Raw genomic sequence first — 22,642 nt, 5'->3', positions numbered from 1 at the left:
ACTCATAAGGACAGCTCTCAGCTCACTGCATACGGCCGCAATCAAGCAAGAATATGCAGCTGCGATTCTAAAATTGGCAAGCGATCGCCGTGCGCCCGCCAGCCGGCCGAGCAGACCCTGCTGCCGCCTCCGACGTCCACTTACAGTACCACTTGGGCCCTTGGCTGCCTCCGGAGGGAAAAAAAAGAATTCAAAAGAGGGGAAAAAGGAAATGGAAACAAGAGGCTGGGCAAAAACTTTGGCTCATCCTCTGCCGCCAGCCTAAAGGGCAATCAAGAAAACCCTTAAAGCGCGAAATATGGGAAGAGGCAGGACAGGCAGGGCGGCAGGCGGCAGATGTAGAGGGGACATGTGGAAAACGCGCCTCGCTGATGCAGCAGCTCCTCTTTCACTGCCACAGTGCCAAATGAAGAAAGTTTTAAGTCTGTGCAATTTCGAAATTGCCTTTAGCCTTATCCCTCCCCCCTATGTTTCTTGTATTGCTCGCCTCTGCTAAGAAAACCTGCCGCGCAATTCCAGGGGTGGTTGTTATGTGTGTCCTCTAATTATTGGCGATGTTTTGCAGTCGCTCGCTCCTAAGATACGTTTGGTGTGTTTCTTTCTCGCCATCGACCCACTATTGTGCGTCGACCTCTCTTCACCACTACGACTCTCCCTAGGCTCGCTATCTCTCATTCCCTCTCTCGCGCGCTCTTCTCCCTTCCCTCTCCCTCTTCGCCTCCTCCCAACCTCGTCTCTCACTGAATTTTGCCGGCCAGCGCGCTCCGGCTCTCTCACGACGCACGGCACGACCGTGTTGACGACTGCAGGAGGTCGATTGACGGTCGTCTGAGGGCTACTCTTATCTTTCTTTGTGAGTCGAATCGGTCCCGGTGAGGGCGGTCGTAAAGTTCGAGAAAGCTCATTGGAGCTCGGTCCCACCAGACGAATCGGAGCAGTCCCGTAGAGCTTCTCTTGGCAGCGGCGTCCTCATTTAACGACGACGACGACGACGAGGGCGACGACGTCGAGATAAAAGCAAAAGCCGCAGCTTGGTCAAGGCGACGACTGGTTGCCCCACTATGGCCTCACCCGGCGGCTACGGAGGCCACGGGCCTCCACCTTCAGGCGGCCACGGCGGCGGTGCCGTGCCCCCGACAAACCCCTTTGCCGGCTTCCACGACGAGGCGGCGAGCGAGTCGAGCTACCGGAGGGACACGTTTGCATCAGAGGGGAGCGCCGCCGACCTTATCCCTGGTCACGGCTACAACGACGGCGACTCGTTTGAAGGTGGCTACAACAAGGAAGCATACGCATACAGCCAGGAATCCGGCGGCCCTGGTGGCCGGGGAGGGCCACCGCCGATGATGGCCGGCAGCCAGATGAGCAGCCACGGTGGGGGCAGCGGCAACGGCGGCATGGGCGCGGGTGGCTACGGTGCTGCCAGCTATGCGCCCTCGGGCATCTCCAGCCCCTATACCGACTACCCGGGCCAGGGCTACCGGCAGCGAGAACCGTACCCGGCCTGGACGGCTGAGCACCAGATCCCGCTGGCAAAGGAGGAGATCGAGGACATCTTCATCGACCTCGCCAACAAGTTTGGCTTCCAGCGCGACAGCATGCGCAACATGTACGACCACCTCATGATCCTCCTCGACTCGCGCTCCTCGCGCATGTCGCCCACCCAGGCCCTCCTCACGCTCCACGCCGACTACATTGGCGGCGAGCATGCCAATTACCGCAAGTGGTACTTTGCTGCCCAGCTCGACCTCGACGACGCCATTGGCAAGGCCCAGAACCCGGGCCTCGCGCGGGCCGCCAGTCTTGGTGGCAAAAAGACGGGCGCCGCAGCGGCGGCGGCCGCCAAGCTCAACGCCAGCGCAAAGTCGCTCGAGTCGGCCGCCACACGGTGGCGCGAGGCCATGAACCGGATGAGCGACTACGACCGGCTGCGCCAGATTGCCCTCTACCTCCTCTGCTGGGGCGAGGGCGGCCAGGTGCGCTTCGTGCCCGAGTGCCTCTGCTTCATCTTCAAGTGCGCAGACGACTACTACCGCTCGCCCGAGTGCCAGAACCGCATGGAGCCCGTGCCCGAGGGCTTGTATCTGCGTGCCGTCGTCAAGCCCCTCTACCGGTTCTTGCGCGACCAGGTCTTTGAGGTTGTCGACGGCAAGTTTGTCAAGAAGGAAAAGGACCACGACAAGATCATCGGCTACGACGACGTCAACCAGCTCTTCTGGTACCCTGAGGGCATTGGCAGAATCGTGCTCAACGACAAGACGAGGCTCGTCGATGTGCCGGCCAACCAGCGCTTCATGAAGTTTGACAAGATCGACTGGAACCGTGTCTTCTTCAAGACGTACAAGGAGAAGCGCAGGTGAGTGTCTCTAATAGTTGCACGGTTGTTTTCTGGATGCTGATCCCACTGTCGCCGACCACAGCTTCGCCCACGTCCTCGTCAACTTCAACCGCATCTGGATCCTGCACATCTCCGTCTTCTGGTACTACACCGCATTCAACGCACCCATGATCTACGAGCAGACCAAGAACCCCTCGACGGCACAGCTCCTGTCGGCCTCTGCGCTCGGCGGTGCCGTTTCGACGGTTCTCATGATTCTCGCCACCATTGCCGAGTTCTCCTACATCCCCACGACATGGAACAACACGAGCCACCTGATGCGGCGCATGATCTTCCTCCTCATCTGCCTCGGTGTCACCGTCGCACCCGCCGTCTACATCCACGGCTTCAACAAGGAGGGCACCGTCGCAAATATTGTCTCATACTGCCACATTGGCGCCGCCGGCTGCATCACTGCTCTCTTCTCCCTCGTTCCCTCGGGCAGGATGTTTGGTGATCGCGTCGCAGGCAAGGCGCGCAAGTACCTCGCCAACCAGACTTTTACCGCCAGCTACGCACCCCTGCAGGCCAGCCACCGCTTCGTCAGCTGCCTGCTCTGGTGCCTCATCTTTGGCTGCAAGCTCACCGAAAGCTACTTCTTCCTCACCCTCTCCTTCCGTGACCCGCTGGCGGTCATGATCACGATGAAGGTGCAGGCGTGCAGCGACAAGTACTTTGGTGCGGGTCTTTGCGCCAACCAGCCCGCGTTTGCGCTGACGGCCATGACGATTATGGATCTCTGCCTCTTCTTTCTCGACACCTTCCTCTGGTACGTCATCTGGAACTCCGTCTTCAGCATTGCGTGGTCCTTCTCCATGGGCCTCTCAATCTGGACGCCCTGGTCCGATATCTTCCAGCGCCTGCCCAAGCGCATCTACGCCAAGCTTTTGGCCACGGCCGACATGGAGATCAAGTACAAGCCCAAGGTGCTCGTCTCCCAGGTCTGGAACGCCATCATCATCTCCATGTACCGCGAGCACCTCCTCTCCATCGACCACGTGCAGAAGCTCCTCTACCACCAGGTACCCTCGGGCGACGAGGGCAAGCGCACGCTCCGTGCGCCCATGTTCTTCATCAGCCAGACGGACAAGGGCGTCAAGTCCGAGTTCTTCCCCAAGGGTTCCGAGGCCGAGCGCCGCATCAGCTTCTTTGCCCAGTCGCTCACCACGACGCTGCCGGAGCCGCTGCCCATCGACGCGATGCCCACCTTCACCGTCCTGACGCCCCACTACAGCGAGAAGATTCTCCTTTCGCTCCGTGAGATTATCCGCGAAGAGGACCAGAACACGCGCGTGACGCTGCTCGAGTACCTCAAGCAGCTCCACCCCATTGAGTGGGACAACTTCGTCAAGGACACCAAGATTCTCGCCGAGGAGACGAGCGGCCTCGCCGGCTCGTCGCCCTTTGGCGCCGGCGATGGCAGCGACGAAAAGTCGGGGACGAAGGGAAGCAGCACAAAGACGGACGACCTGCCATTCTACTGCATTGGTTTCAAGTCGGCTGCGCCAGAGTACACGCTCCGGACGAGAATCTGGTCCTCGCTGCGTGCCCAGACGCTGTACCGCACCGTGTCGGGCTTCATGAACTACGCCAAGGCGATCAAGCTCCTCTACCGCGTCGAGAACCCCGAGGTGGTGCAGCTGTTTGGCGGCAACACGGAGAAGCTGGAGCGGGAGCTGGAGCGCATGAGCCGCCGCAAGTTCAAGTTTGTCATTTCCATGCAGCGCTACTCCAAGTTCAACAAGGAGGAGCACGAAAACACCGAGTTCCTGCTGCGCGCCTACCCAGACCTCCAGATTGCCTACCTTGACGAAGAGGCGCCCCGCAAGGATGGCGGCGAGTCTCGATGGTTCTCGGCCCTCGTCGACGGCCACTCGGAGATTCTGCCCAACGGCAAGCGGAGGCCCAAATTCCGCATCGAGCTGCCCGGCAACCCGATTCTGGGTGACGGCAAGTCCGACAACCAGAACCACGCCATCGTCTTCCACCGTGGCGAGTACGTGCAGCTGATCGACGCCAACCAGGACAACTACCTCGAAGAATGCCTCAAGATCCGCTCCGTCCTCGGCGAGTTCGAGTCCTTCAACGTCTCGAACCAGAACCCGTACGGCTCGGGCCACCGTGAGCACGCCAAGAGCCCCGTGGCCATTCTCGGTGCGCGCGAGTACATTTTCTCGGAGAACATTGGTATTCTTGGTGACGTTGCTGCCGGCAAGGAGCAGACATTCGGTACCCTCGCCGGTCGTGGTCTTGCCCAGATTGGCGGCAAGCTGCACTATGGTCACCCCGATTTCCTCAATGCTCTCTTCATGACGACGCGCGGTGGTGTCTCCAAGGCACAAAAGGGTCTCCATCTCAACGAGGACATCTACGCCGGTATGAACGCTTTCGGACGTGGTGGACGCATCAAGCACTGCGAGTACTACCAGTGTGGCAAGGGCCGTGACTTGGGCTTTGGCACGATTCTCAACTTCACCACGAAGCTCGGCAACGGTATGGGCGAGCAGATGCTCTCGCGAGAGTACTACTACCTCGGCACCCAGCTGCCCATCGATCGCTTCCTCACCTTCTACTACGGCCACCCGGGTTTCAACATCAACAACATCCTCGTCATCATGTCCGTCCAGATGTTCATGCTCGCCATGGTCTTCATCGGCACCCTCAACGCCGAGCTGAGCATCTGCGAGTCGACAAACTCCGAGTACCAGGTCGGCACTGGCGGCTGCTACTACCTCCAGCCCGTGTTTGAGTGGATCAAGCGGACGATTATCTCCATCTTCCTCGTCTTCATGATTGCTTTCCTGCCCCTCTTCCTCCAGGAGCTCTCGGAGCGCGGCGCGCTTTCGGCCATCGTCCGTCTGTCCAAGCACTTCTTGTCCCTCAGCCCCGTCTTTGAGGTCTTCTCGACGCAAATCTCGAGCCACTCGATCATCAGCAACATGACTTTTGGTGGTGCGCGCTACATTGCCACGGGACGAGGTTTTGCCACGACGAGGCAGAGCTTTGCGCTCCTCTACTCGCGTTTCGCCGGGCCGTCCATCTACTCGGGCATGCGCCTGCTCCTGCTGCTCCTCTACGTCACCCTCACGCTCTGGATCCCGCACCTGATCTACTTCTGGGTCTCGATCCTGGCCCTGTGCATTGCGCCCTTCCTCTTCAACCCGCACCAGTTCTCCATCAGCGACTTTATCATCGACTACCGCGAATTCCTCCGCTGGATGTCGCGCGGCAACAGTCGCAGCCATGCCAACTCGTGGATCGGCTACTGCCGTCTGAGCAGGACAAAGGTCACCGGTTACAAGAAGAAGCGCCTGGGCCACCCCAGCGAGAAGCTGGCCGGAGACGTTCCGAGGGCCAGCTGGCGTACGATCATCTTTGCAGAGTGCCTCGGGCCTTTCATCATGGCCGTCATCTTTGTCGTTGCCTACGCCTTCGTCAAGAGCTTCCACAACCGTGGTGACCCGCCGATGGGCGCCATTGCCAGGATCGCAATCATTGCCCTGGGTCCCATCGTCTGGAATGCCGCCGTGCTCCTGATCCTCTTCATGATCAGCATGTTCCTCGGGCCGGCCCTCAACAACTGCTGCGCCAAGTTCGGATCGGTCATGGCCGCCATTGCCCACATCCTCGCCGTCGTGGGCATCATTGTCGCCTTTGAGTTTCTCTGGTTCCTCGAGCTGTGGAACGCGTCGCACGCCGTTCTGGGCATCATCGCCGTTGTTGCGATTCAGCGCGCCATCTTCAAGATCTTGATCTCGCTCGTCCTCTCGCGTGAGCTCAAGCACGACGAGACCAACCGAGCTTGGTGGACGGGACGATGGTACGGCCGCGGTCTGGGTGGACACGCCTTCAGCCAGCCGGCACGAGAGTTTGTCGTCAAGATCATCGAGGCCTCGCTCTTCTCGGCCGACTTTGTCCAGGCCCACATTCTCCTCTTTGGCCTCTCGCTGCCGCTCCTGATTCCGTTCATGAACAAGATCCACTCGATGATGCTCTTCTGGCTCCGACCCTCGCGGCAGATCCACGCGCCCATCTACAGCCTGCGCGCGCGCAAGCAAAGGCGAAGCATCGTCATCCGCTACGGACTCTTGTTCGTTCTCGCATTCGCCATCTTTGTCTGCCTCATTGCCGTTCCGGCCATCCTCGGCTCGACGATCAACGTCGACTGCGAGTTCTGCAAGACGCTTTAATTCTCCACCAGGGCACTCTCTCTCGCACACACACAGTTGCTCGTCTGTCTCTCTTACGAACTTTTCTTTCTCTCGCCTCCCTGTATCTCTTTTTTGTCTCTTTGGAAAACAGACACACACACACACTCATACACAACACACACAAGACACTCTCTTCAGCACAATCACACCCTCCCAAAACAATAACCGTAGACCTCCCTCTCTTTTCTTCACGCCGCATTTTCTCCCTCTTCTCGCCTGTGTCTCTCTTTCCTAGTCTCTCAAGAATCGCGCCTCGAAACAATCCAATGGACTCTTTCTTCTCTATTGCCTGCCTCTTCTTGTCTTGTCTCGTCTCGTCTGATGATGGTATTGTCTCGCGATGAATGTGAAGAGTCGTCTACAGCTGGGTCGATGATAAACAAATAGTGTGATACACAGTCCTGAAATAAAAGAGAATATAGTGAAGCGTATACTGAGAGAAAACAGTGAGCCGTCTAAAATTTATGGAGCCATCTTTCCCTGCCCATGCCAGTCTCTTCCTCCTTCTACTGTCCCGGTCCGCTTTGAGCCAGGTTGGCGACGGACCGGTCGACGCCGAGGAGCGTCGCGAGGTCTCGCAGGCTCGTCTCGTGCTTCTGCCTCGCCGTCTCGCCCTGTCCGCGGCTGCGGAGGCCCGAAAAGGCCTCCATGGCCATCTCTTCCTTTTCCGCCTGCTTCTGCAGCACCCGATCCTCGACGCTCTCCTTGGAGATCATCTGGAAGACACGAATGTCGCGCTCTTGCCCGATGCGGTGCACGCGGTCGATGGCCTGCTGCTCGATGCTGCTCTGCCACCAGGGATCCATCATGATGACCGTCGAGGCGGCCGTCAGGTTCAGGCCGAGGCTGCCGCACCCCATCGAGATGAGCATCACCGACGGGTTCTGTCCAAAGACGTCATCGGCATCCTTTCGCTCCTTTTGCCGCTTCTTTCCCTTTTCGTTCTTCATGTTGGTCGTCGACGCCGAAGGCGTGGCTTTAATCTGACGGAGGCTGTCGAGGAACGCCGACTTCTGCGATGTCGTCGGCGTCGCCTGCTGGTTCTCGGACCCCTCTTCCTCCTTCTTAGCAGCAGCCTTGGCTTCCTCCTTGGCCCTAATCCTTTGCTGCCGCTTCTCCTCTCGCCGGCGTTCTTGTAGTATGACATTGGTCCGGACCTTGGCAGCCAGGCTGGGAGTGATGGGCTGCGCGAAGCGGTCGCGGACAGCGTCCCTCCTCCACACGTCCATGCCACCGTCGAAGCGGCAGAACTCGACCATCTCGGCCTTGAGCGCCTCAGCAATAAGGTTCAAAAACTTGACAAAGTTGCTGAAGACGAGAACCTTCTCGGTCGGATCGCGCTTCTGCGTCATACGAATGATGTTGAGGCACTCGCGAATCTTGGCCGAGCGCGCTCCATCGATCCCGTCGCTGTCGTCATCGTCATCGTCGTCGTCGTCATAGTCTGCGTCGGGATCCGGCGTGTTCTCCTTTGTCTCGTTCTCGGGCGGCAGTCCAATGAGCTTGTCGACCGGGGGAAGCGGACGGCGGTCCATGGGGCACACGGCGCCCGAGGTGCTGAGGACGGCGACGATGCAGGCCCTGCAAAAGGGATGGGCGCAGTGCGTGATGATCGGGTCCCGGCCCAGCAGCGGCTCCATGCACACGGGGCAGTCGTCGTTCATCTGGACAGCGACGAGGAGCTTCTCCTGGAGCCGCTTGATGTCGTCGCTGCTCAGGTTGGAGCCAGGGACAATGGCATCGGCCTCGGTCCAATCGCGGCTCTCAATGTCCTCGAGCAGGGCGGGTGGCACGAGCCGGCGGCTGCACGAGAGCTGGCGCAGGCGGAGCAGAAAGAGAAAGACGGCGCCGCGGAACTTGGCGAGCTCGCCGCCGGCGATCCAGCCCTCGACGCGGGCGCGGGCAGCCATCTCGCACTTTTCGTAGTAGTCGCGGTCCGACTTCTTCATGGGAATTGTATGCTTGTAAAAGGTGACTTTGGGCAGCTTGATAATGTCGGCGCCCACGGCGTCCTTCATCGACTTGTGGCGGCGGATGACGATGCTCCGCACGACGGCCTTGAGCAGGTGGGCGGCAACTTGGCGGCCGCCTGGGGAGCGCCCCTGCTTGAGCCGGTCCTCGATCTTCTTCTTCCACGCAGTCGAGCCGGCATCGGCAAAGGGGTCTAGGCCGCACCACGAGGCCAGGCTGCCGAGGTCGCGGGTGCTGTTCACGATGGGCGTGCCCGTCAGTGCCCAGCGCCGCTGCGCGGTGATCTCGCAGATGCTGCGGTAGAGGGCCGTCTTGGGGTTGCGGCAGATGTGCGCCTCGTCCAGCACGACTCTGCGCCAGCGCGTGGTCAGCAGCGGCGTCTTGGTCTTTTGTTTCTTGGGCGTCTTGCGGCGCCGCGGGACGTCATTGACGACAAACGAGTCGTCGGAGCCATAGTCGTCGTCTTCGTCGTAGTCTGAGTCGTCTGATGCCTCAAAGTCGTCCGAGTCGAGGTCGCCGCTGTCGTCGTCCATCGACTCTTCGGCAGAGGCGAGAAAGGAGTCGATGGAGGCGCTGCGCTTGCGCGCCTTGCCTTTGTCTGTGCCCTTCTTCTTGTTCTTGGCCTTGGCTTTGCCCTTGCTTTTGCCGTTGGCCTTGCCCTTTTTGTCCACTGCCTCCGAGGAGCTTCCGCCAGCATAATCTTCGTCGTCGTCATCGTCGTCGCCATCGTCCACCCCACCAGAGGCGCCCGACTCAGCTCGTTGCTGCCGTTGCTTATCGCGCTCCTCCCTTGCCTTGCGGCGCTTCTCGATGATCTTGTACTCGGACCGGAGCGTGTCGTACGTGGTAAAGACAAAGTTGTACGTGCCCAGGTGCTCGACGGCACCCTTTTTGCCGCGCATGCGCTTGGCATTGGCGTCGTAGTAGGTGTAGAATTTGACGCGATGAGAGCAGTGCGCCTGTACCTGGCCGGCCTGTTAAAGAAAGTGTCAGTCAGGCACGCATCGCCTCGTCGCAGGCCAAGAGCGAACAACGCACCCAGTTCTGCAGCACCGAGAGGGGACAGATGACGAGCGTCGCCTCGTTGTACTTTTGCTTGTCCTTCTTCGCTGTCGTCCCGTTATGCTTGCTCTCGGCCTCACTCATGGCTCTCGACTTGCCCTTGCCGCTGGACTTGCTGTTGGGCTTGACCTTGCCCTCGCTCTTTGGGTACGGCGGGCTCGCAGACTTGCTCTTCTTGGCCCCCGGCCTGTGCGACGTCTTGGCACTGCGCTTGCGCTTCGCCCCAGCTGCCGAGCCTGCGTTCTTGTTGCTGCGCTGCATGTTCACCTTTGTCTCAGCGTCGCCCTCCTCGCTGCCATCGACCGTGGCCGAGGAGTCGCGCTTCGTGCTCGCCGAGCGGGAGCGCATGTAGGCTCCGTCAGACTCGGGCTCCGTCGCCGACTCGTCTGCGTCGTCGTGCGAGGGCGGCTCTGGCTCCGTCTCCGAGTCCGTCTGCCCGTCCTGGCTCGCGTCCGAGTGCGACTCGTACTCGTCGTCGTCCGAGTCGCCATCCTCCTGGCCTTCACCGACGTCGAGCACGTGCCTCGCCGACTTGTTGTCCTGCCCCTGCTGCTCAACCTTCTTCACGTCGGGCTGGCTGCTGTTCCCCTGTTGGTCCTGGTCTTGGCCATCGTGGACATCGCGGTAGACAACCTTGCGGCCCTTGGGCACGCGGTTGCGGTCTGCGAGGGCGAGTGCGATGACCTGGAGCGTCTTTCCCAGGCCCATGGCGTCGGCATTGATGCCTCCGCGGGGCAGCACGGGCGCCTGGCGCTGCCGCCAGGTGGGGTCGGCGACATTGACATAGTAAGGTCGCCCATTCGCGTCCTTTCGCGTCTTCCACATCGCCACGGGCTCGCGCTCCGTCAGCCGGCGGTGCTCGGCCTTGACCATCCACTGGACGCCCTGGAGCTGGTGGTCGTGGAGGCGGGTCCGGAGCCCGCGCTGGCGCAGGCCCGCCTCGTCCGAGTACAGCGGCAGCCGGCCCACATCGACGCCCTCGTCGCCGTACAGCTGCGCCATGGCGTCGGCGCCGCGGTAGTTGCCCTCGACCATCTGGCCCAGCATCTCGTTGACCGACTCGTTGAGCTCGATGTCGTAGGGCATGTCCTCGACGCCGACGCCCGGCATGTCTGGGTCGTTTGGGTCGGGTGGCGGTTGCTGCACCATGGCTCCGGGCATGGCCAGCCTTATATTACCATCGTCGTCGCCGACGATCTGAATCGGCGCCGCATTGTCTCGGCCTCGACCTCGACCGAGGACCGACGCAAACGAAGAGGGGCCAGGCTGTGGATATGGCTGGCGTGCGTGGCGAGCGGCCGTCGCAGCGTCGCTCTCGAGCTGGGCGAGGAGCATCTGCTGCTGCATCTCAATCTGCCGCTGACGGCCCTCGCGCATCCATACCGGCCCGTCCATTTCCTGGCTCGACGTGCGCTCCTGCTCCAGCTGCTCGTACATCGACCGCGCGGCGCCAATCAGGTCCGACGGCAGGCTGCGCACCCGGTCCCAGATGGCGCCCATCATGTTGGTGTTGCTGCCCTGCACTTCGACGGCAGAGTCGTCCGGCGATGGCCGGTACTCGCTCTCGGTGCCCGACGTGGACGGTGAGCCAGATGGGTCGATGTCGATTGCCCCGCCGCCACCACCGCCGCCACCTCTTCCCCTTCTGATCATCGTCAGCGGGGGCGGCGACGAGGACTGGCGACGGCGCCCCTGCCCTATACCCATGGCAGGCAGGTCATCGACATCTATGCGCATCGTGCCGCTCGGCCTGAAGTCAGCGACGACGAAGCTGTCCTCCTCCTCGTCGTCGCTATCAATGACGATTGCGTCCTGTGTGCACTCGTCAGCTGTCTCTGTATCACCCTCTCTCTCTCTTCAAAATATCTACTTACTTTTGGCAGTCCCCGGCTGAAGGTGGTCCCGCCACCGCCGCCTCGCTCCGGCGTCGGCGACGGCGACGGCGACGGCGAGTCGACGATCAGGATGGCATCGTCGCGCGACTGGCCCAGGCCCGCGCCTCGCTCAATGTCGACCATGCCGATACGCCCCGCCCCAGACCCTCACTGTCGCCTTCGCCTTCGCCTTCGCCTTCGCCTTCGCCTTCGCCTTCGCCTTCGCCTTCACCGTCGGTCCAACGGCCCGTCGGTCTGTGGAAAGCTGAGTTCCAGCGAGACACAATCAGCAAGCAAATGCCTCGAGAGCAAGAGAGAGAGACGGCGGTTGTCGTGTGTGAGTGCCACTGCGCAGCCCTGCGTCTCCGCGAACAAAAAGGGCAAACGGAGAAAAAAAATAAAAAAATAAAAATAAACAGTGGAAATTGGATAACGTCCCCCCCTGCTCACTCACTCAGCACGGGCCTCCGTCTGTCGCGTGAGGAACGCGCTTCAAGAACAATTAAAAGGTGTTGGTCTTTTTATGGCAGTCTTCATTCTCTATTGCTAACAGAATGACGAGGGGTTGGGGATGCGAAAAGAAGAGAGGGAGGAGGAGTAGAGGGGAGGAGGTGCAAGGGTGGATTAGATGTGGGAGAGAGAGAGAGAGAGGGGAAGAGAGCTTCGGCAGGGGAGAGCGAGAGACTCTAGTGTACATTTTGGGAGTGATTCTATTCCGACTTTCCGTTTGCCTTCTTCTGCGACTGGCCCGTCATGGCCTGAACGGCCTGCTTTCCCTTCTTTTGCAGGTACGTCTTCTGGTAGACTGTGTGTGTGGAGTGATGGAGAGTGTCAGACTGCGAGACCGATCAACAACGCAAGGAGCAGGAGCGAGGGGCACGCACAGAGGATAAAGAGGACGAGGTAGCTGGACAGGACGCCCATGCCCGACAGGGCCGCGTACTCGGTGCCCGAGCAGGAGCCAAGTGTGTACTTTTGCATGCCCCACTTGTTGAAGGCCCAGTAGTTGTACGAGGCAAAGAAGACGACAAAGAGGTCGATGACGAACTGGACGATCTGCGAGACCGTCACGGCCTTCTTCCAGGGCACGCGGATGCCCATGCTCGTCAGCGCGTAGTAGGCGTCTGTTGAGGTTCTCGGGTTAGCTCTCCTCTCGCTTTCTGTTCTGTCTAGCAGGCCAGCCGCACTCACACATGAGCACGTGCACGGCGAGGTTGAGCGCAATGACGACCCACGACACCGACGTCTTGCCCTGGAGCTGGGTGAAGCAGAGCAGGGCGGTGGCCGAGTGGTGGTAGACGTGGAGGAAGGCTGGGGGACAAGTCAGCAGAGTGTTCTTTTACTTGAAGAAGAAGGGACACTCACCGAGGGGCTTCTCCTTGAGCACAAGGAAGAGCGTGTCGACGAGCTCCCAGTACTTGCTGCAGGACACAGTCAGCATACAGCAGCAGCAGCAGCAGCAGCAGCAGGACAAGAAAAAACGCCACCCACAAGTAGTAGTTGATGATGTAAAACGTCTCAAGGCGCTGTATGCGGCAGTGCTGTCAGCGTCAAGAACGGCAAAGCAAGGCGAAACAGCAGCAGGAACGCACCATGGTCCAGGCACCCTCGCCGCAGATGGAGTAGAAGGGCCCGTTGCGCCGCATGATCGGCACCACCTCCTCAAGGATGAGGGCGAGCAGCCAGCCGCTGCCGAGGCTGAGGAGGATGTTGTGGATCAGAAAGGGGTACTTGAGCACCCGCGCGTCAATCACGGGCGGGTCCCTCTTGCGCTGCGCCTCGGCCGGGTTGGCCGCGCCCTTTGTCGACTTGGTGTCCGTCGGCGTCCGGCCGGCCTTGACGGCGCGCAGGACAGCGCGCAGGCCAAAGATGGTGGCCAGGTACGCGACGATGACGCCGCCCGCCGTCAGCGCGTCGCTCAGCGGCGTCACTGGCGGTGTCCACCGGAGCACCGTCACGGGCACGTAGGCCTCGAGGGGCGCCAGCAGCCGGGCCGAGGTGTCGTAGATGGGCGAGTGCGAGGGCATGCTTGCCTTGGCCGGGTTCAGTGGTCGGAGTAGTAGTGGTGGTGGTGGGGAAAGAGAAAGTGGCAGAAGCGGGCAATCGAATTGACCGACAACGTTAGTTGATGAGGGGGGAAAGAAAGACAGAAAGAAGCCCGATCCGAGACACAAAAAGGTGCAACCGTGCCCTTGCTTGGGGCGCCTCCTGAATTCCACCCAGAACGCTCGGGTCGGGTTCCCCCCCTCGTCCAGTCCGACCAGGTGCTACTACGTACTGCTACATTACTACTACTACGTCCGGGCCCGCCGCTGCCTCGAGAGAAACGGTGAGACCCTGGGCTTGCTGCCTGCCTGCCTTTCTTTCTTCTGCATTCGGAAAAAAAAAGAAAAAGAAAAAAAAGGGCGAGGGCAAATGCAGGAAAACGAAATACACGCGTTACAAGCCCGCGAAAAAGGAACAAAACTTAGGTACACTAAACTGCCGCTCGCGTTGGGTTGAGGCGCGCGCGCGCGCGAGAAAGCGTTCCGGATAACAAGTCAGCCAGCCACCAACGAGATAAATGAAGCAAAACATCCAGGAGCAAAATGAGAAGTCCAGGAAACAGGGACAAGAAGTTGGTCCTCTCGCTCGCTTGTGTCGCACTCTCCCTCCTCTTTCTAGTGAAAAAGCAACTGCTGTTTCTCTGCAGGTCTGTGTGGATCCTCGTGCAGGCTGGCAAGCGCACGCATGCCTTCTCTCTCTGCTTCCTCGCAATCTTCTCGGTTGCACATAGGAAATCGGGCCAGTAGTGGCCTGCCGAGGGAGGATTCGTTCGCTTCGGGCGGGCGCATCCGTCCGGACGTCTTGTTTCCCAGACTAAACGACCAAAAAAAAGAGCCACGAAAAAAAATAAGAAATAGAGCAAATCATTGGGAGGGGAGAGACCCATGCGAGCGAAGGTTGCTGACATAAGCCGCGCCAGCCCCTCCCCCGCTTAATTTTTGAGCTTTCTTGGAGGCAAGAAGAGACAGACACACGCTCCGACTTCCGACGTTGGATCCTCCCATAGACACCTGCGACGATGGCAGAGGCAGAGGCAGGGGCAGCTCCAGGCACGGGCCGAAAGCAGCCAGAGCGGCCGGGCGCAGCAAAGGGACGAGGCGGGAGGTCAAGGCCGACGGAGCTGAGCGGCTCGCCGCTGGTGGCCATCGCACTCGCCATCGGCGTCCTGGCCGTCGTCGTGCGATCCGGCTGGGTCAATGTCGTCCTCGTCCTCTTTTGCTCCGTGTGCGTTTGATCTCAAAGCTGCGTAGCGAGGATTGTTTCTTTTGCTGACATCCTAGAGCGGCACCCGCAGGCTGCTGCTGCTGAACCCATGGGTGCGCACCTTTCTCGAGCTGCCGCAGATGCCGGGCGTGAAGCTGTCGGCGGACTCGCGGGCCAAGGGTGCCTATTCGCCTTTTGATCCCGCCCGCTTTCTCAACATCGTTGCGCCGTCGCCGTCGCCGTCGTCGTCGCCATCGCCATCGACGGTGGATGCGGCAGACTCATCGGCGGAGAGGAAAGAGAGCACAAGCAAGCCGGCCAAGAAGCCGCCGCTGGACCGGTCCGAGTCCTATGCGGCGCTGCGACGCATGCCCGCACACCTGCGACGGCCGCTGGGCGACCTCGAGGAGCTCGTTGTGCGCGACTTTGTCTGCACCTGGTACGAGTACCACTCGTTTGGCGACAGCTGCCTGCCCAACGAGGCGCGCTACAGCATCGACCACGCCATGGGCAGCATCTATGCGAGCATGGAGCATGCGCGCACCGCCGACGTCGCCTCGGAGCTGCTCCTCACCGCCACGTCGGTCCTGCTGACGACGCTGCGCACCCGCAGGCTGCACCCGGATGCGCCGCCGATCTTTGCGTCGGACAGTGCGCGCATCGCAGCGCTGCGCGAGGCCATCGACCGTGTCTTTGTGCGCCACATGAAGGCCTCGGACGGCCACTGCGACATGCTCCGCGTCCTCCTCCGCGAGATCATCTCCAAGCAGGTCTGGAACGCATTGGGGGGCCTGGGCGAGCGTGAGTGTGGCAACCATCCTCTTCTTCTGCTCCTCCTTCCTGACTGAGTCCATACAAACAGCCGACTTTTTCAACCGCAAGATCGTAGAGTGGGGCCAGAAGAAGGCCGAGAGGGAGGCGGGCTTCGAATCGCCCAGTGCTGCTTCCGCTTCTGCTGCTGCTTCTGCAGCCGCGTCGCCAGTCCCCCCGCGCCATTCGTACTCGTCGCCAGTGGTGCCCTTGGCCAAGGACAGCGCCGATGAAAAAGCAGCCACCGCTGGCCTCCTCTCTCCCCTCGAGTCGCCCACGCATACAGTGCCCCTCTCGCCGACCAAGCGGCTGGCCAGCCCGGCAAGCCCCAGCCCGGGTGCCTCGGCTGCTGCTGCTGGCGGTGGTCCTGCGCGCGGCGCATCGCCATTCACATCGGAGCCCCTCACGACGCAGCCGCGGGCCATGGCAATGCCAAAGACGATGTCCATTCCCTCGTCGTCGTCGTCGGCTGCACCCTCGCCCGCGCTGCCGCCGCCGCCTGTGCCTCGACGACCAACCCCGCTGGACAGGCAGGAGAATGAGGCAGCACCGCCCGCACTGCCACAGCGCAATGGGATGGAGCACCCCTCGCTGGCCAGCCCAAGGAAGCCGGTCCCGTCGCCGTCAAAGGCAGAGGCAGAAGAGCAGCTCGCAGCGAGAGACGAGCGGCGGCCGTCGATGGCCCAGGAGTTTGCTTCGTCGCCCGCCATGCCCATGAATGTGCCTCCGGGCGCACACCAGGGCATGGTCCTCCCCGAGAGCCTGCGACGGAGCATGGCGAGCAGAGACAAAGACGAGGAGCACGATGGCCTCGAGAGCGAAGGCTATCGCCTCTCGGGCGAGGAGTCGCGGAGAAGAGACTCACAGGGATGGCCACCGTCGTCGTCATCGGCATCGTCATCAGCACGGCCCTCGCTCGACATGCAGCGCAGAGAATCGCAGCAGTCGCAGCCCTCGTCGTCGTCGCGGCCCTCGCTGAACATGGCCCGGCTCGAGTCGCCGAGGAACAGCATGTCGAGCCCCTCGCCCTCGTCGTCGTCCTTTTTCGCCTCGTCCAGCACCACCCACAAGCCCCCCTCGAGACCGCCCAGTGCGGCCTCGGGTGGTATACCCCCTGCGCCCGACCTGGCCGATGTCCTGTCGAGCGGTGGTGCTGGTGCTGGAAACAGTGCGAACAGCGGCAGTGGCGCTGGAGACGGGGGCGGCCGGAGCGACTCGGCGAGCATGGCTGCGCTGCGCGACGCGTTCGAGGCCTTTCTCGAGCGCGGCGGCGCCACGTCGCGCTCCCTCTTCTTCTCGCCCCCCTCGGCGGCCACGGTGGCGCCCGGCGAGGGCGAGGCGCTGCTCAAGCTCCACGTGGGCCTGGCCACGATTGCCAAGCTGGTGCCCACGAGCGACGCTGCCGACGGCGAGATCTTCCGCCAGGACGCCGAGTCGATTGTCGCCAAGGCACTAAGGAGCCTGGGTATGGGCGCCGACGACGGCGGTACTGCCAGCCGCACCGTGCGCGACGCCCTCGTCCACGCGGCGCAGCGCCTCGCTGTCGGTGCCGAGCAGGGCGGCCGCGTGCGCGAGGTGCTGCGGCCTGTCGAGCTGACGCTCTGGGCCCGCCTCTCGGGCCTCTACGAGCACTTTTGGAAGGAGACGTGCACGCGAGCGCAGCATGTGCCTCGCACGGCGCCGAGCCCCTCTGCCCATGCGCAGCAGTTTAACACACAGCAGCGCGCCGACGCAGGCCTGCCGCTCCGCTACGACGCCCGACGCGCCAATACCCTCGAGTCAGCAGCCGCCAAGGCACACGGCGTGTCTGGCTCGGCGCCCGGCTCCAAGACGGCGTCGCCGGCAAGGACGAGCCTCGAGCTGCCGTACGAGCCGCGGCGGAAGCAGGCACCGCCGCCGCTGGCGGCCAAGGCTGGCCACGACGGTGCAAGCCTGCAGAGGCCCGGCTCGACGCCCCCCGTCCGCTCCTCGGTGGGTCTCGGTGCTGCCAGCACCAGTGCCAGTGCCAGCGGTACTACTTCCACCGACGAGAAGAGCAGCCGGCCAAAGTCGTGGCTCGCTGATGTGGACGAGGCGTCGAGGAGCAGCGCGCTCATGGGGCCGCCTCCGCCGCCGCCGCCTCGCGCGCAGAAACAAAACGAGGCGCATACATCGTCGTCTTCGGCGTCGAGACAGGACCAGCCCGCTGCTAGCACGAGCGATGGCGCCGCCGCCGCCGCCAATGCGGCCAAGCGACCGGTGCCGTTGCGGCCCGACGAGGTGCAGGCCGGCACACCACTGGCGACGGACGCGATTCCCGCGTCGACGGGGCCCCTCATTGAGATCTCGGTGACCGACGTGTCGCCCAACGCCGAGCGGCCGAACCAGCCGCTGGACGTGCGCACGCTCGAGCTCATGGTCGCCGTCGAGGGCCTCGCTGGCGACGGCGGCGGCTTCGTCTTTATGCGCCAGTGGTCCGAGTTCGAGGCCCTCGACCGTGATCTCCGGACTGCGCAGACAGGCACTAGCCCGACACTGCCGCGAGCACGGGGCAAGACGAGCGTCGAGATCAGCCTCGAGGTGCAGCGCTACCTCGACGAGCTGCTGTCGAGCCCGGCGCTCGTGGCCAGCAAGCCCGTGCAGCACTTTGTCGACAAGACGCGCGCGGGCGCCCCGACGGGCCAGCGCGCCAATGCGCTCCTCAACACGCTCAACCTCACGGGCAGGCACTTTGAGCGTGCGGGCAAAAGCTTTGCGAGTGCCGTCAAGCTGTCGTCGTCTTCCTCGTCAATTCCAGGTGGGAGCAACAACAACAACAACAACGAGCAGAATACCGCCGCGCCCAGGGCGGCAAAGGCCAGCGCCGATGTGCCGTCTACGCCGCCCACCAACGGGAGCGAGGCAGGCGCGGCCTTTGGTGGGCATTACGAAGGAGGAGCACGGCCAACCAAGGCAGCAGCGGCAGCGGCAGCAGCCGCATCGCCGCCCTCGTCGGAGCTGTCGCAGGCCCAGCTCGACAACCTGCTCTCGTCGCTCTTCAGCATCGCCGACGAGGCCTTTAACCTCTCGGGCGGCTGGACCCTGCGCCGGGGCATGCTGCGCATCCTCGAGCAGATTGTCCGCACCCAGTACTGGTCCTCCATCCTCGGCCTCTTCAACGGCCTCGCCGGCGCCCTCTCGTCGGAGAAAATGGGCGGCTGGGCCCAGGACGTGTGCAACCGCTTCTGGCCCGGCGGCAAGTGGCACCTCTCCGACGAGGGGCAGGCCCTGCTTGCGGCGCAGGAGCGGGAGAAGCAGCAGCAGCAGCAGTTGCCTCACCCTCAATCTCAGGCTCAATCTCAGGCTCCACCTCTACCTCAGCCGCAGCAGATCAGGACAGACGAAGACAAGCGGCGGACACATGCAGAGGCACAGCGGATCCTGCTCGGCTATGCGCCCGCCCAGGCCGGCTTCATTCTCGGCCCCGGCGGCAAGCAGGCCACCGAGCGGGCCATGATGCTCATCCACGAGGAGATTTGCAGCGTGCAGACGAGCTTCGACCTCGCCCTCATGCTCGTGCTGAGGCTGTGCGACGTCGTGGCCCGCTGAGTGCCCATCATCGCACGCATGTATAGCAGATTAATTACCATGTGTGAATTTCCATTTCCCATCGTGTGATCTGTGTGGTGTGGCACAGCCTCCACCTGAGAATTGTAGACCGTGCGCTGCTGTGCAGTGCGGTGGGCCGCGCGCAATGTAAAATGCAAAATGCAAAATGCACCTCGACGCCCGCGCGAGCTTCGCTAGCGGCCGGGCCACACGAGACACTTTCCCTCTTCCTGACCAGCGCCACGACATTTACTCTTTCGTGTCGCTTCGAACAAGGCAAGGCCATCACTCATCATGTCGCAGCAGTACTCGTACGGGGGAGGGTATGGAGCAGGCGGAGCAGGGGTTGGGCAGGGCTACGGACAGCCGCCCCACCAAGGAGGAGGAGGAGGAGGAGGAGGAGGCTATGGAGCACCACCCCCGGGACAGGGAGGCTACGGAGCGCCCCCTCCCCACCAGGGCGGAGGCTATGGCGCGCCAGGCGGTGGCTACGGTGCCGGAGCTGGTGCTGGTGCTGCCGGCGGTGGATATGCCCCTTCGTCGTATGGGCCACCCGGCGGCCGTCCGCAGGCGTACACGCCCAACACGGGGCCTCCACCGGGCGCCGACCCCCAGCTCTGGTGAGAGTTGCCTCCACCGTCACAGCACTGTTGGCTGACCTGCGAGAGACGGGTTATGATGCAGGGCCTGGTTCACCGCCGTTGACCGCGACCACAGCGGCAATATCAACCCCGTCGAGCTGCAGCAGGCCCTCGTCAATGGCGACTGGACCCCGTTTGAGCTCGACACCGTCAAGCTGCTCATGACCATCTTTGACGTCGACCGCTCGGGCAGCATCACCTTCAACGAGGTGTGTTTTTCCGTCTCATACTCCTCTTCCCAATCTGACTGGCTGGCTGACAAGGAATCGCCCCCCCCCCCCCCCCAGTTCGCCGGCCTCTGGAAGTACATCCAGGACTGGCAGGGCGTCTTTCGCCACTTTGACGCCGACCGGAGCGGCAGCATCGACCAGACGGAGCTCTCGCGCGCGCTCGCCAACTTCGGCTACAACCTCAACCCGCGCCTGCTGCACATTGTCGTGGCCAAGTTCAGTGAGTGTCTTCAGTACTTGTAGGCGTGGTCGAGGTCGGTGAAAGGAAGGCGAGCGTGGAGGGGCATCGAGTGCGAGGCTTCTTTGCTTTTGTTTCTCTTCCTCCTCCGCCTTCTGACGTGCGAGCACACACCCCTTGCTCATTCCAAAAGTCCCTGCTCCTGCCTCTGCCCCGTCGTCGTACAACACAGGTACGCCCCGCGGCGGCGTCACTTTCGATCGGTGAGCTCAGAGAGCCCTTAGTGGGCGCATGTCCTCGTTGCAATCTCGTGCGTGCTCACATGTATCCAAACAGCTTCGTCCGGTGCTGCGTCGTCATCAAGACGCTGACGGACAACTTTGCGCGCAAGGACGTGCAGCGGACGGGCCATGTGACGCTCAGCTACGACGAGTGGGTGTTGCCCTCTATCTGACTCGCCTCGTGGCTGCCTGACTGATTTGGCCCTCGCACAGGTTCATGGAGCTCTGCCTCTCGGCGCCTTGAGCGGGACACACTGCCTCACCGGCTCACCCTCCCAGCATCCCCACTGTATCCTGTCTTGTCATCATAAAAAGAGACGTGGTCGCCCGAAGAATATGAGAAAATAAGAGAAGTGAAGAGTAGAGGAGAGGCGCAGCCTGATCGATCAGTCCTCTCGCATTTCCTTGCTGGCCTGCGTCTTGGCCGCGTGCAGCTCGGTGATGCTCTCGCGGAAGCTCCACTGCTCGGCAAAGTAGCGCCGCACCTCGTCGCGCCGCGCGGCCCGGTGCGAGGCGTGCATGCGGGCGAGGAGCCACACCGTGAGGCCGAGGCCTGTGATGAAAGACGTGCTTGAGTCAATTCTTGGTTCCATAGCTACCAAAGCACAACAGCAGTTGCTCTCGACTGACTGAGGAGGATGGCGAGGCCCACGAGGACGAAGCAAAGCGGCGAGAGGTGCAGGCCCGCGTCGGTCGCGGGCCGATCGCACGTCTGCGACGCCTTGTCGCAATTAAACTAGTGCCGAGTCTTGTTCAGCCACTGTTTACGATCTGGAAAAAGAGAGAGAGAGAGTTGGCTCACCGTCAGGCACTCTCGATTCCTCGCGCAGGCGTCTCCCACAGCGCGCTGGCGCACGCAGACGGGCGGGGTCTGCTCGGCGGCGCAATAGAGGCCCGCCTGGCAGTCGTCGCGCGTGACGACTTCGACGACGGGCTGCGGGCTGTGGCCGTCGTAGCCGAGGTACTGCGTGTGCTCGAGCTGGCACACGGCGGCGAGGGGAGAGGCGGCGAGGCGGCAGATCTGCAAGAGGCAGAGGGTCGTGGTGTTGTAGCTGCTGTCGCTTGGTGGAGCACAGGAGTCTAGGAGGGCAAGAATAGTAGACGGTGAGACAAAAGAGAGGGAAAGTTGATGGAAAGGAAGGTGGCGCACCGTCGCGGTTCAGCTCGCAGGCATCACCGAGGGCGATGTGCGGCAGGCAGACCGACTCGTCGTTAGGGCAGTACTGACAGGAGGGCTTGCGGCGTTAGAGAGAAGCAAGTTGTGGCACGCCTGACAAGCTCACGGTCAGACCGTCGTCGCACATCCTCGGCAGATCGGCCGTCTCGACACCGTGATAGCCCCATGGATACTCGTCGCGCCTGCATCCCTTGGGCACACAGCTGCCGCTACTTTCCACTTCCTTGCCTCCTCCTCCTCCTCCCGCTTCTTTCGCGGGAGGAGCCTGGAGAGGCGCAGCGAGGGGCCGGCACCACTCGCGTGGCCCGCAGTCGGAGCGGAAGCAGTGCGTGAGCTGGTCCAGCACCGAGCGGCGCGGGTCGCAGGGTGCGCCGAGCGAGGGCAGGAGCAGCTGCGACATGATGTTTCGATAACTTTGTAAGGGAGGAGCAAGAGGACAGGGAGGAGCCAGCAGACGACATTTTCGCAGAGCGGCTGCTGCAGTGCGACTGCTAGCTTTTGATTATCTGTCTCACTGGACACTCAGATGGACAAGAAGCAGGTACGGGATCGGCAAAGGGGCGTGCCAGCCAGACGCCGACGCCTGACATGCACGCATGGCTAGTTAGTAGTAGCACATCAGTCCAGCTTAAACGCACATACACGCTCTGGCTACCATGATCATTGCGTCCGCCGGGCCACGAGCCACCCGGCATCGATCATTTCGACCCAGACGACGATCTGGACGCATTAGCTATCAGCAAGAGAGAACAGCTAGCTCGGGCAATGTGGTGCGCAAAGAGGCCGATGATGCAAGGAGTACATTGAGGGGCTGCTGCCAGAGAAATAAGCTCGGTTCGCTGATCTACGACGGCTGCTAGTGCGCTATTGCTACTGCCTGCTACTACTACTAGCTGCACTACTGCTTGGCGGGCCGGGTCAGATAGACGGACGCCTTATCACGTAACCCAAAAATAAAAGTAAAAAAATGTTGAAACGCACGACTAAAAAAACGCACGGCCTCCCTTGTCACAT

The 22,642-nt window shown here is 61.9% G+C and overlaps 6 protein-coding genes across 6 annotated transcripts; 3 read left to right on the top strand and 3 right to left on the bottom strand.

The window, feature by feature from the left end:
* Positions 1-590: 590 nt before the first annotated feature.
* On the top strand, positions 591-6,823 carry FA10DRAFT_242039 (hypothetical protein). The gene is made up of 3 exons (XM_025519269.1): positions 591-853; positions 925-2,356; positions 2,421-6,823. The coding sequence occupies exons 2-3, from the start codon at positions 1,062-1,064 to the stop codon at positions 6,565-6,567; spliced, it is 5,442 nt and encodes a 1,813-aa protein (XP_025378204.1). The 5' UTR covers positions 591-853; positions 925-1,061; the 3' UTR covers positions 6,568-6,823.
* A 76-nt stretch (positions 6,824-6,899) lies between these two features.
* On the bottom strand, positions 6,900-11,863 carry FA10DRAFT_302185 (hypothetical protein). The gene is made up of 3 exons (XM_025525072.1): positions 11,496-11,863; positions 9,598-11,433; positions 6,900-9,533 (listed from the first exon to the last, which is right to left on the bottom strand). Exons 1-3 carry the CDS (start codon positions 11,637-11,639, stop codon positions 7,095-7,097), a joined length of 4,419 nt encoding a protein of 1,472 aa, XP_025378203.1. The 5' UTR covers positions 11,640-11,863; the 3' UTR covers positions 6,900-7,094.
* A 143-nt stretch (positions 11,864-12,006) lies between these two features.
* Positions 12,007-13,815, bottom strand: FA10DRAFT_275424 (putative FEN1-fatty acid elongase). The gene is made up of 6 exons (XM_025523266.1): positions 13,088-13,815; positions 12,987-13,021; positions 12,861-12,916; positions 12,687-12,806; positions 12,380-12,619; positions 12,007-12,300 (listed from the first exon to the last, which is right to left on the bottom strand). Exons 1-6 carry the CDS (start codon positions 13,520-13,522, stop codon positions 12,206-12,208), a joined length of 981 nt encoding a protein of 326 aa, XP_025378202.1. The 5' UTR covers positions 13,523-13,815; the 3' UTR covers positions 12,007-12,205.
* A 612-nt stretch (positions 13,816-14,427) lies between these two features.
* Positions 14,428-19,181, top strand: FA10DRAFT_302183 (hypothetical protein). Its single transcript, XM_025525071.1, has 3 exons — positions 14,428-14,765; positions 14,836-15,545; positions 15,607-19,181. Exons 1-3 carry the CDS (start codon positions 14,560-14,562, stop codon positions 19,119-19,121), a joined length of 4,431 nt encoding a protein of 1,476 aa, XP_025378201.1. The 5' UTR covers positions 14,428-14,559; the 3' UTR covers positions 19,122-19,181.
* A 217-nt stretch (positions 19,182-19,398) lies between these two features.
* FA10DRAFT_275423 (EF-hand) lies at positions 19,399-20,695 on the top strand (the record flags this gene model as incomplete). Its single annotated transcript, XM_025523265.1, has 6 exons — positions 19,399-19,741; positions 19,806-19,971; positions 20,050-20,212; positions 20,364-20,433; positions 20,507-20,602; positions 20,665-20,695. The coding sequence occupies exons 1-6, from the start codon at positions 19,416-19,418 to the stop codon at positions 20,693-20,695; spliced, it is 852 nt and encodes a 283-aa protein (XP_025378200.1). The 5' UTR covers positions 19,399-19,415.
* A 142-nt stretch (positions 20,696-20,837) lies between these two features.
* Positions 20,838-22,028, bottom strand: FA10DRAFT_286670 (hypothetical protein; the record flags this gene model as incomplete). The annotated part of the gene is made up of 5 exons (XM_025524088.1): positions 20,838-21,004; positions 21,082-21,187; positions 21,254-21,531; positions 21,602-21,674; positions 21,735-22,028. 5 exons carry the CDS (start codon positions 22,026-22,028, stop codon positions 20,838-20,840), a joined length of 918 nt encoding a protein of 305 aa, XP_025378199.1.
* Between the last annotated feature and the right edge of the window lie 614 nt (positions 22,029-22,642).

This window comes from Acaromyces ingoldii (genome assembly GCF_003144295.1).
Source record: "Acaromyces ingoldii strain MCA 4198 unplaced genomic scaffold FA10scaffold_3, whole genome shotgun sequence".
Lineage (NCBI taxonomy): Eukaryota > Fungi > Basidiomycota > Exobasidiomycetes > Exobasidiales > Cryptobasidiaceae > Acaromyces > Acaromyces ingoldii.
The sequence above is the reverse complement of the archived record's forward strand: the minus strand, read 5'-3'. Positions and strand labels throughout refer to the sequence as shown.

What these genes read in the sequence shown, in the direction of transcription:
- FA10DRAFT_242039 (XM_025519269.1), top strand. Translation starts at nt 1,062, where the DNA reads ATGGCCTCACCCGGCGGCTACGGAGGCCACGGGCCTCCACCTTCAGGC. An exon ending in ACGTACAAGGAGAAGCGCAG is followed by an intron (nt 2,357 to 2,420) that starts GTGAGTGTCTCT and finishes CGCCGACCACAG; the next exon opens with CTTCGCCCACGTCCTCGTCA.
- FA10DRAFT_302185 (XM_025525072.1), bottom strand. Translation starts at nt 11,639, where the DNA reads ATGGTCGACATTGAGCGAGGCGCGGGCCTGGGCCAGTCGCGCGACGAT. An exon ending in TCAGCCGGGGACTGCCAAAA is followed by an intron (nt 11,434 to 11,495) that starts GTAAGTAGATAT and finishes GAGTGCACACAG; the next exon opens with GACGCAATCGTCATTGATAG. An exon ending in TCTCGGTGCTGCAGAACTGG is followed by an intron (nt 9,534 to 9,597) that starts GTGCGTTGTTCG and finishes TTTCTTTAACAG; the next exon opens with GCCGGCCAGGTACAGGCGCA.
- FA10DRAFT_275424 (XM_025523266.1), bottom strand. Translation starts at nt 13,522, where the DNA reads ATGCCCTCGCACTCGCCCATCTACGACACCTCGGCCCGGCTGCTGGCG. An exon ending in GCGAGGGTGCCTGGACCATG is followed by an intron (nt 13,022 to 13,087) that starts GTGCGTTCCTGC and finishes TGCCGCATACAG; the next exon opens with CGCCTTGAGACGTTTTACAT. An exon ending in CGCCGTGCACGTGCTCATGT is followed by an intron (nt 12,620 to 12,686) that starts GTGAGTGCGGCT and finishes GAACCTCAACAG; the next exon opens with ACGCCTACTACGCGCTGACG.
- FA10DRAFT_302183 (XM_025525071.1), top strand. Translation starts at nt 14,560, where the DNA reads ATGGCAGAGGCAGAGGCAGGGGCAGCTCCAGGCACGGGCCGAAAGCAG. An exon ending in CTCGTCCTCTTTTGCTCCGT is followed by an intron (nt 14,766 to 14,835) that starts GTGCGTTTGATC and finishes CGGCACCCGCAG; the next exon opens with GCTGCTGCTGCTGAACCCAT. An exon ending in ATTGGGGGGCCTGGGCGAGC is followed by an intron (nt 15,546 to 15,606) that starts GTGAGTGTGGCA and finishes CCATACAAACAG; the next exon opens with CCGACTTTTTCAACCGCAAG.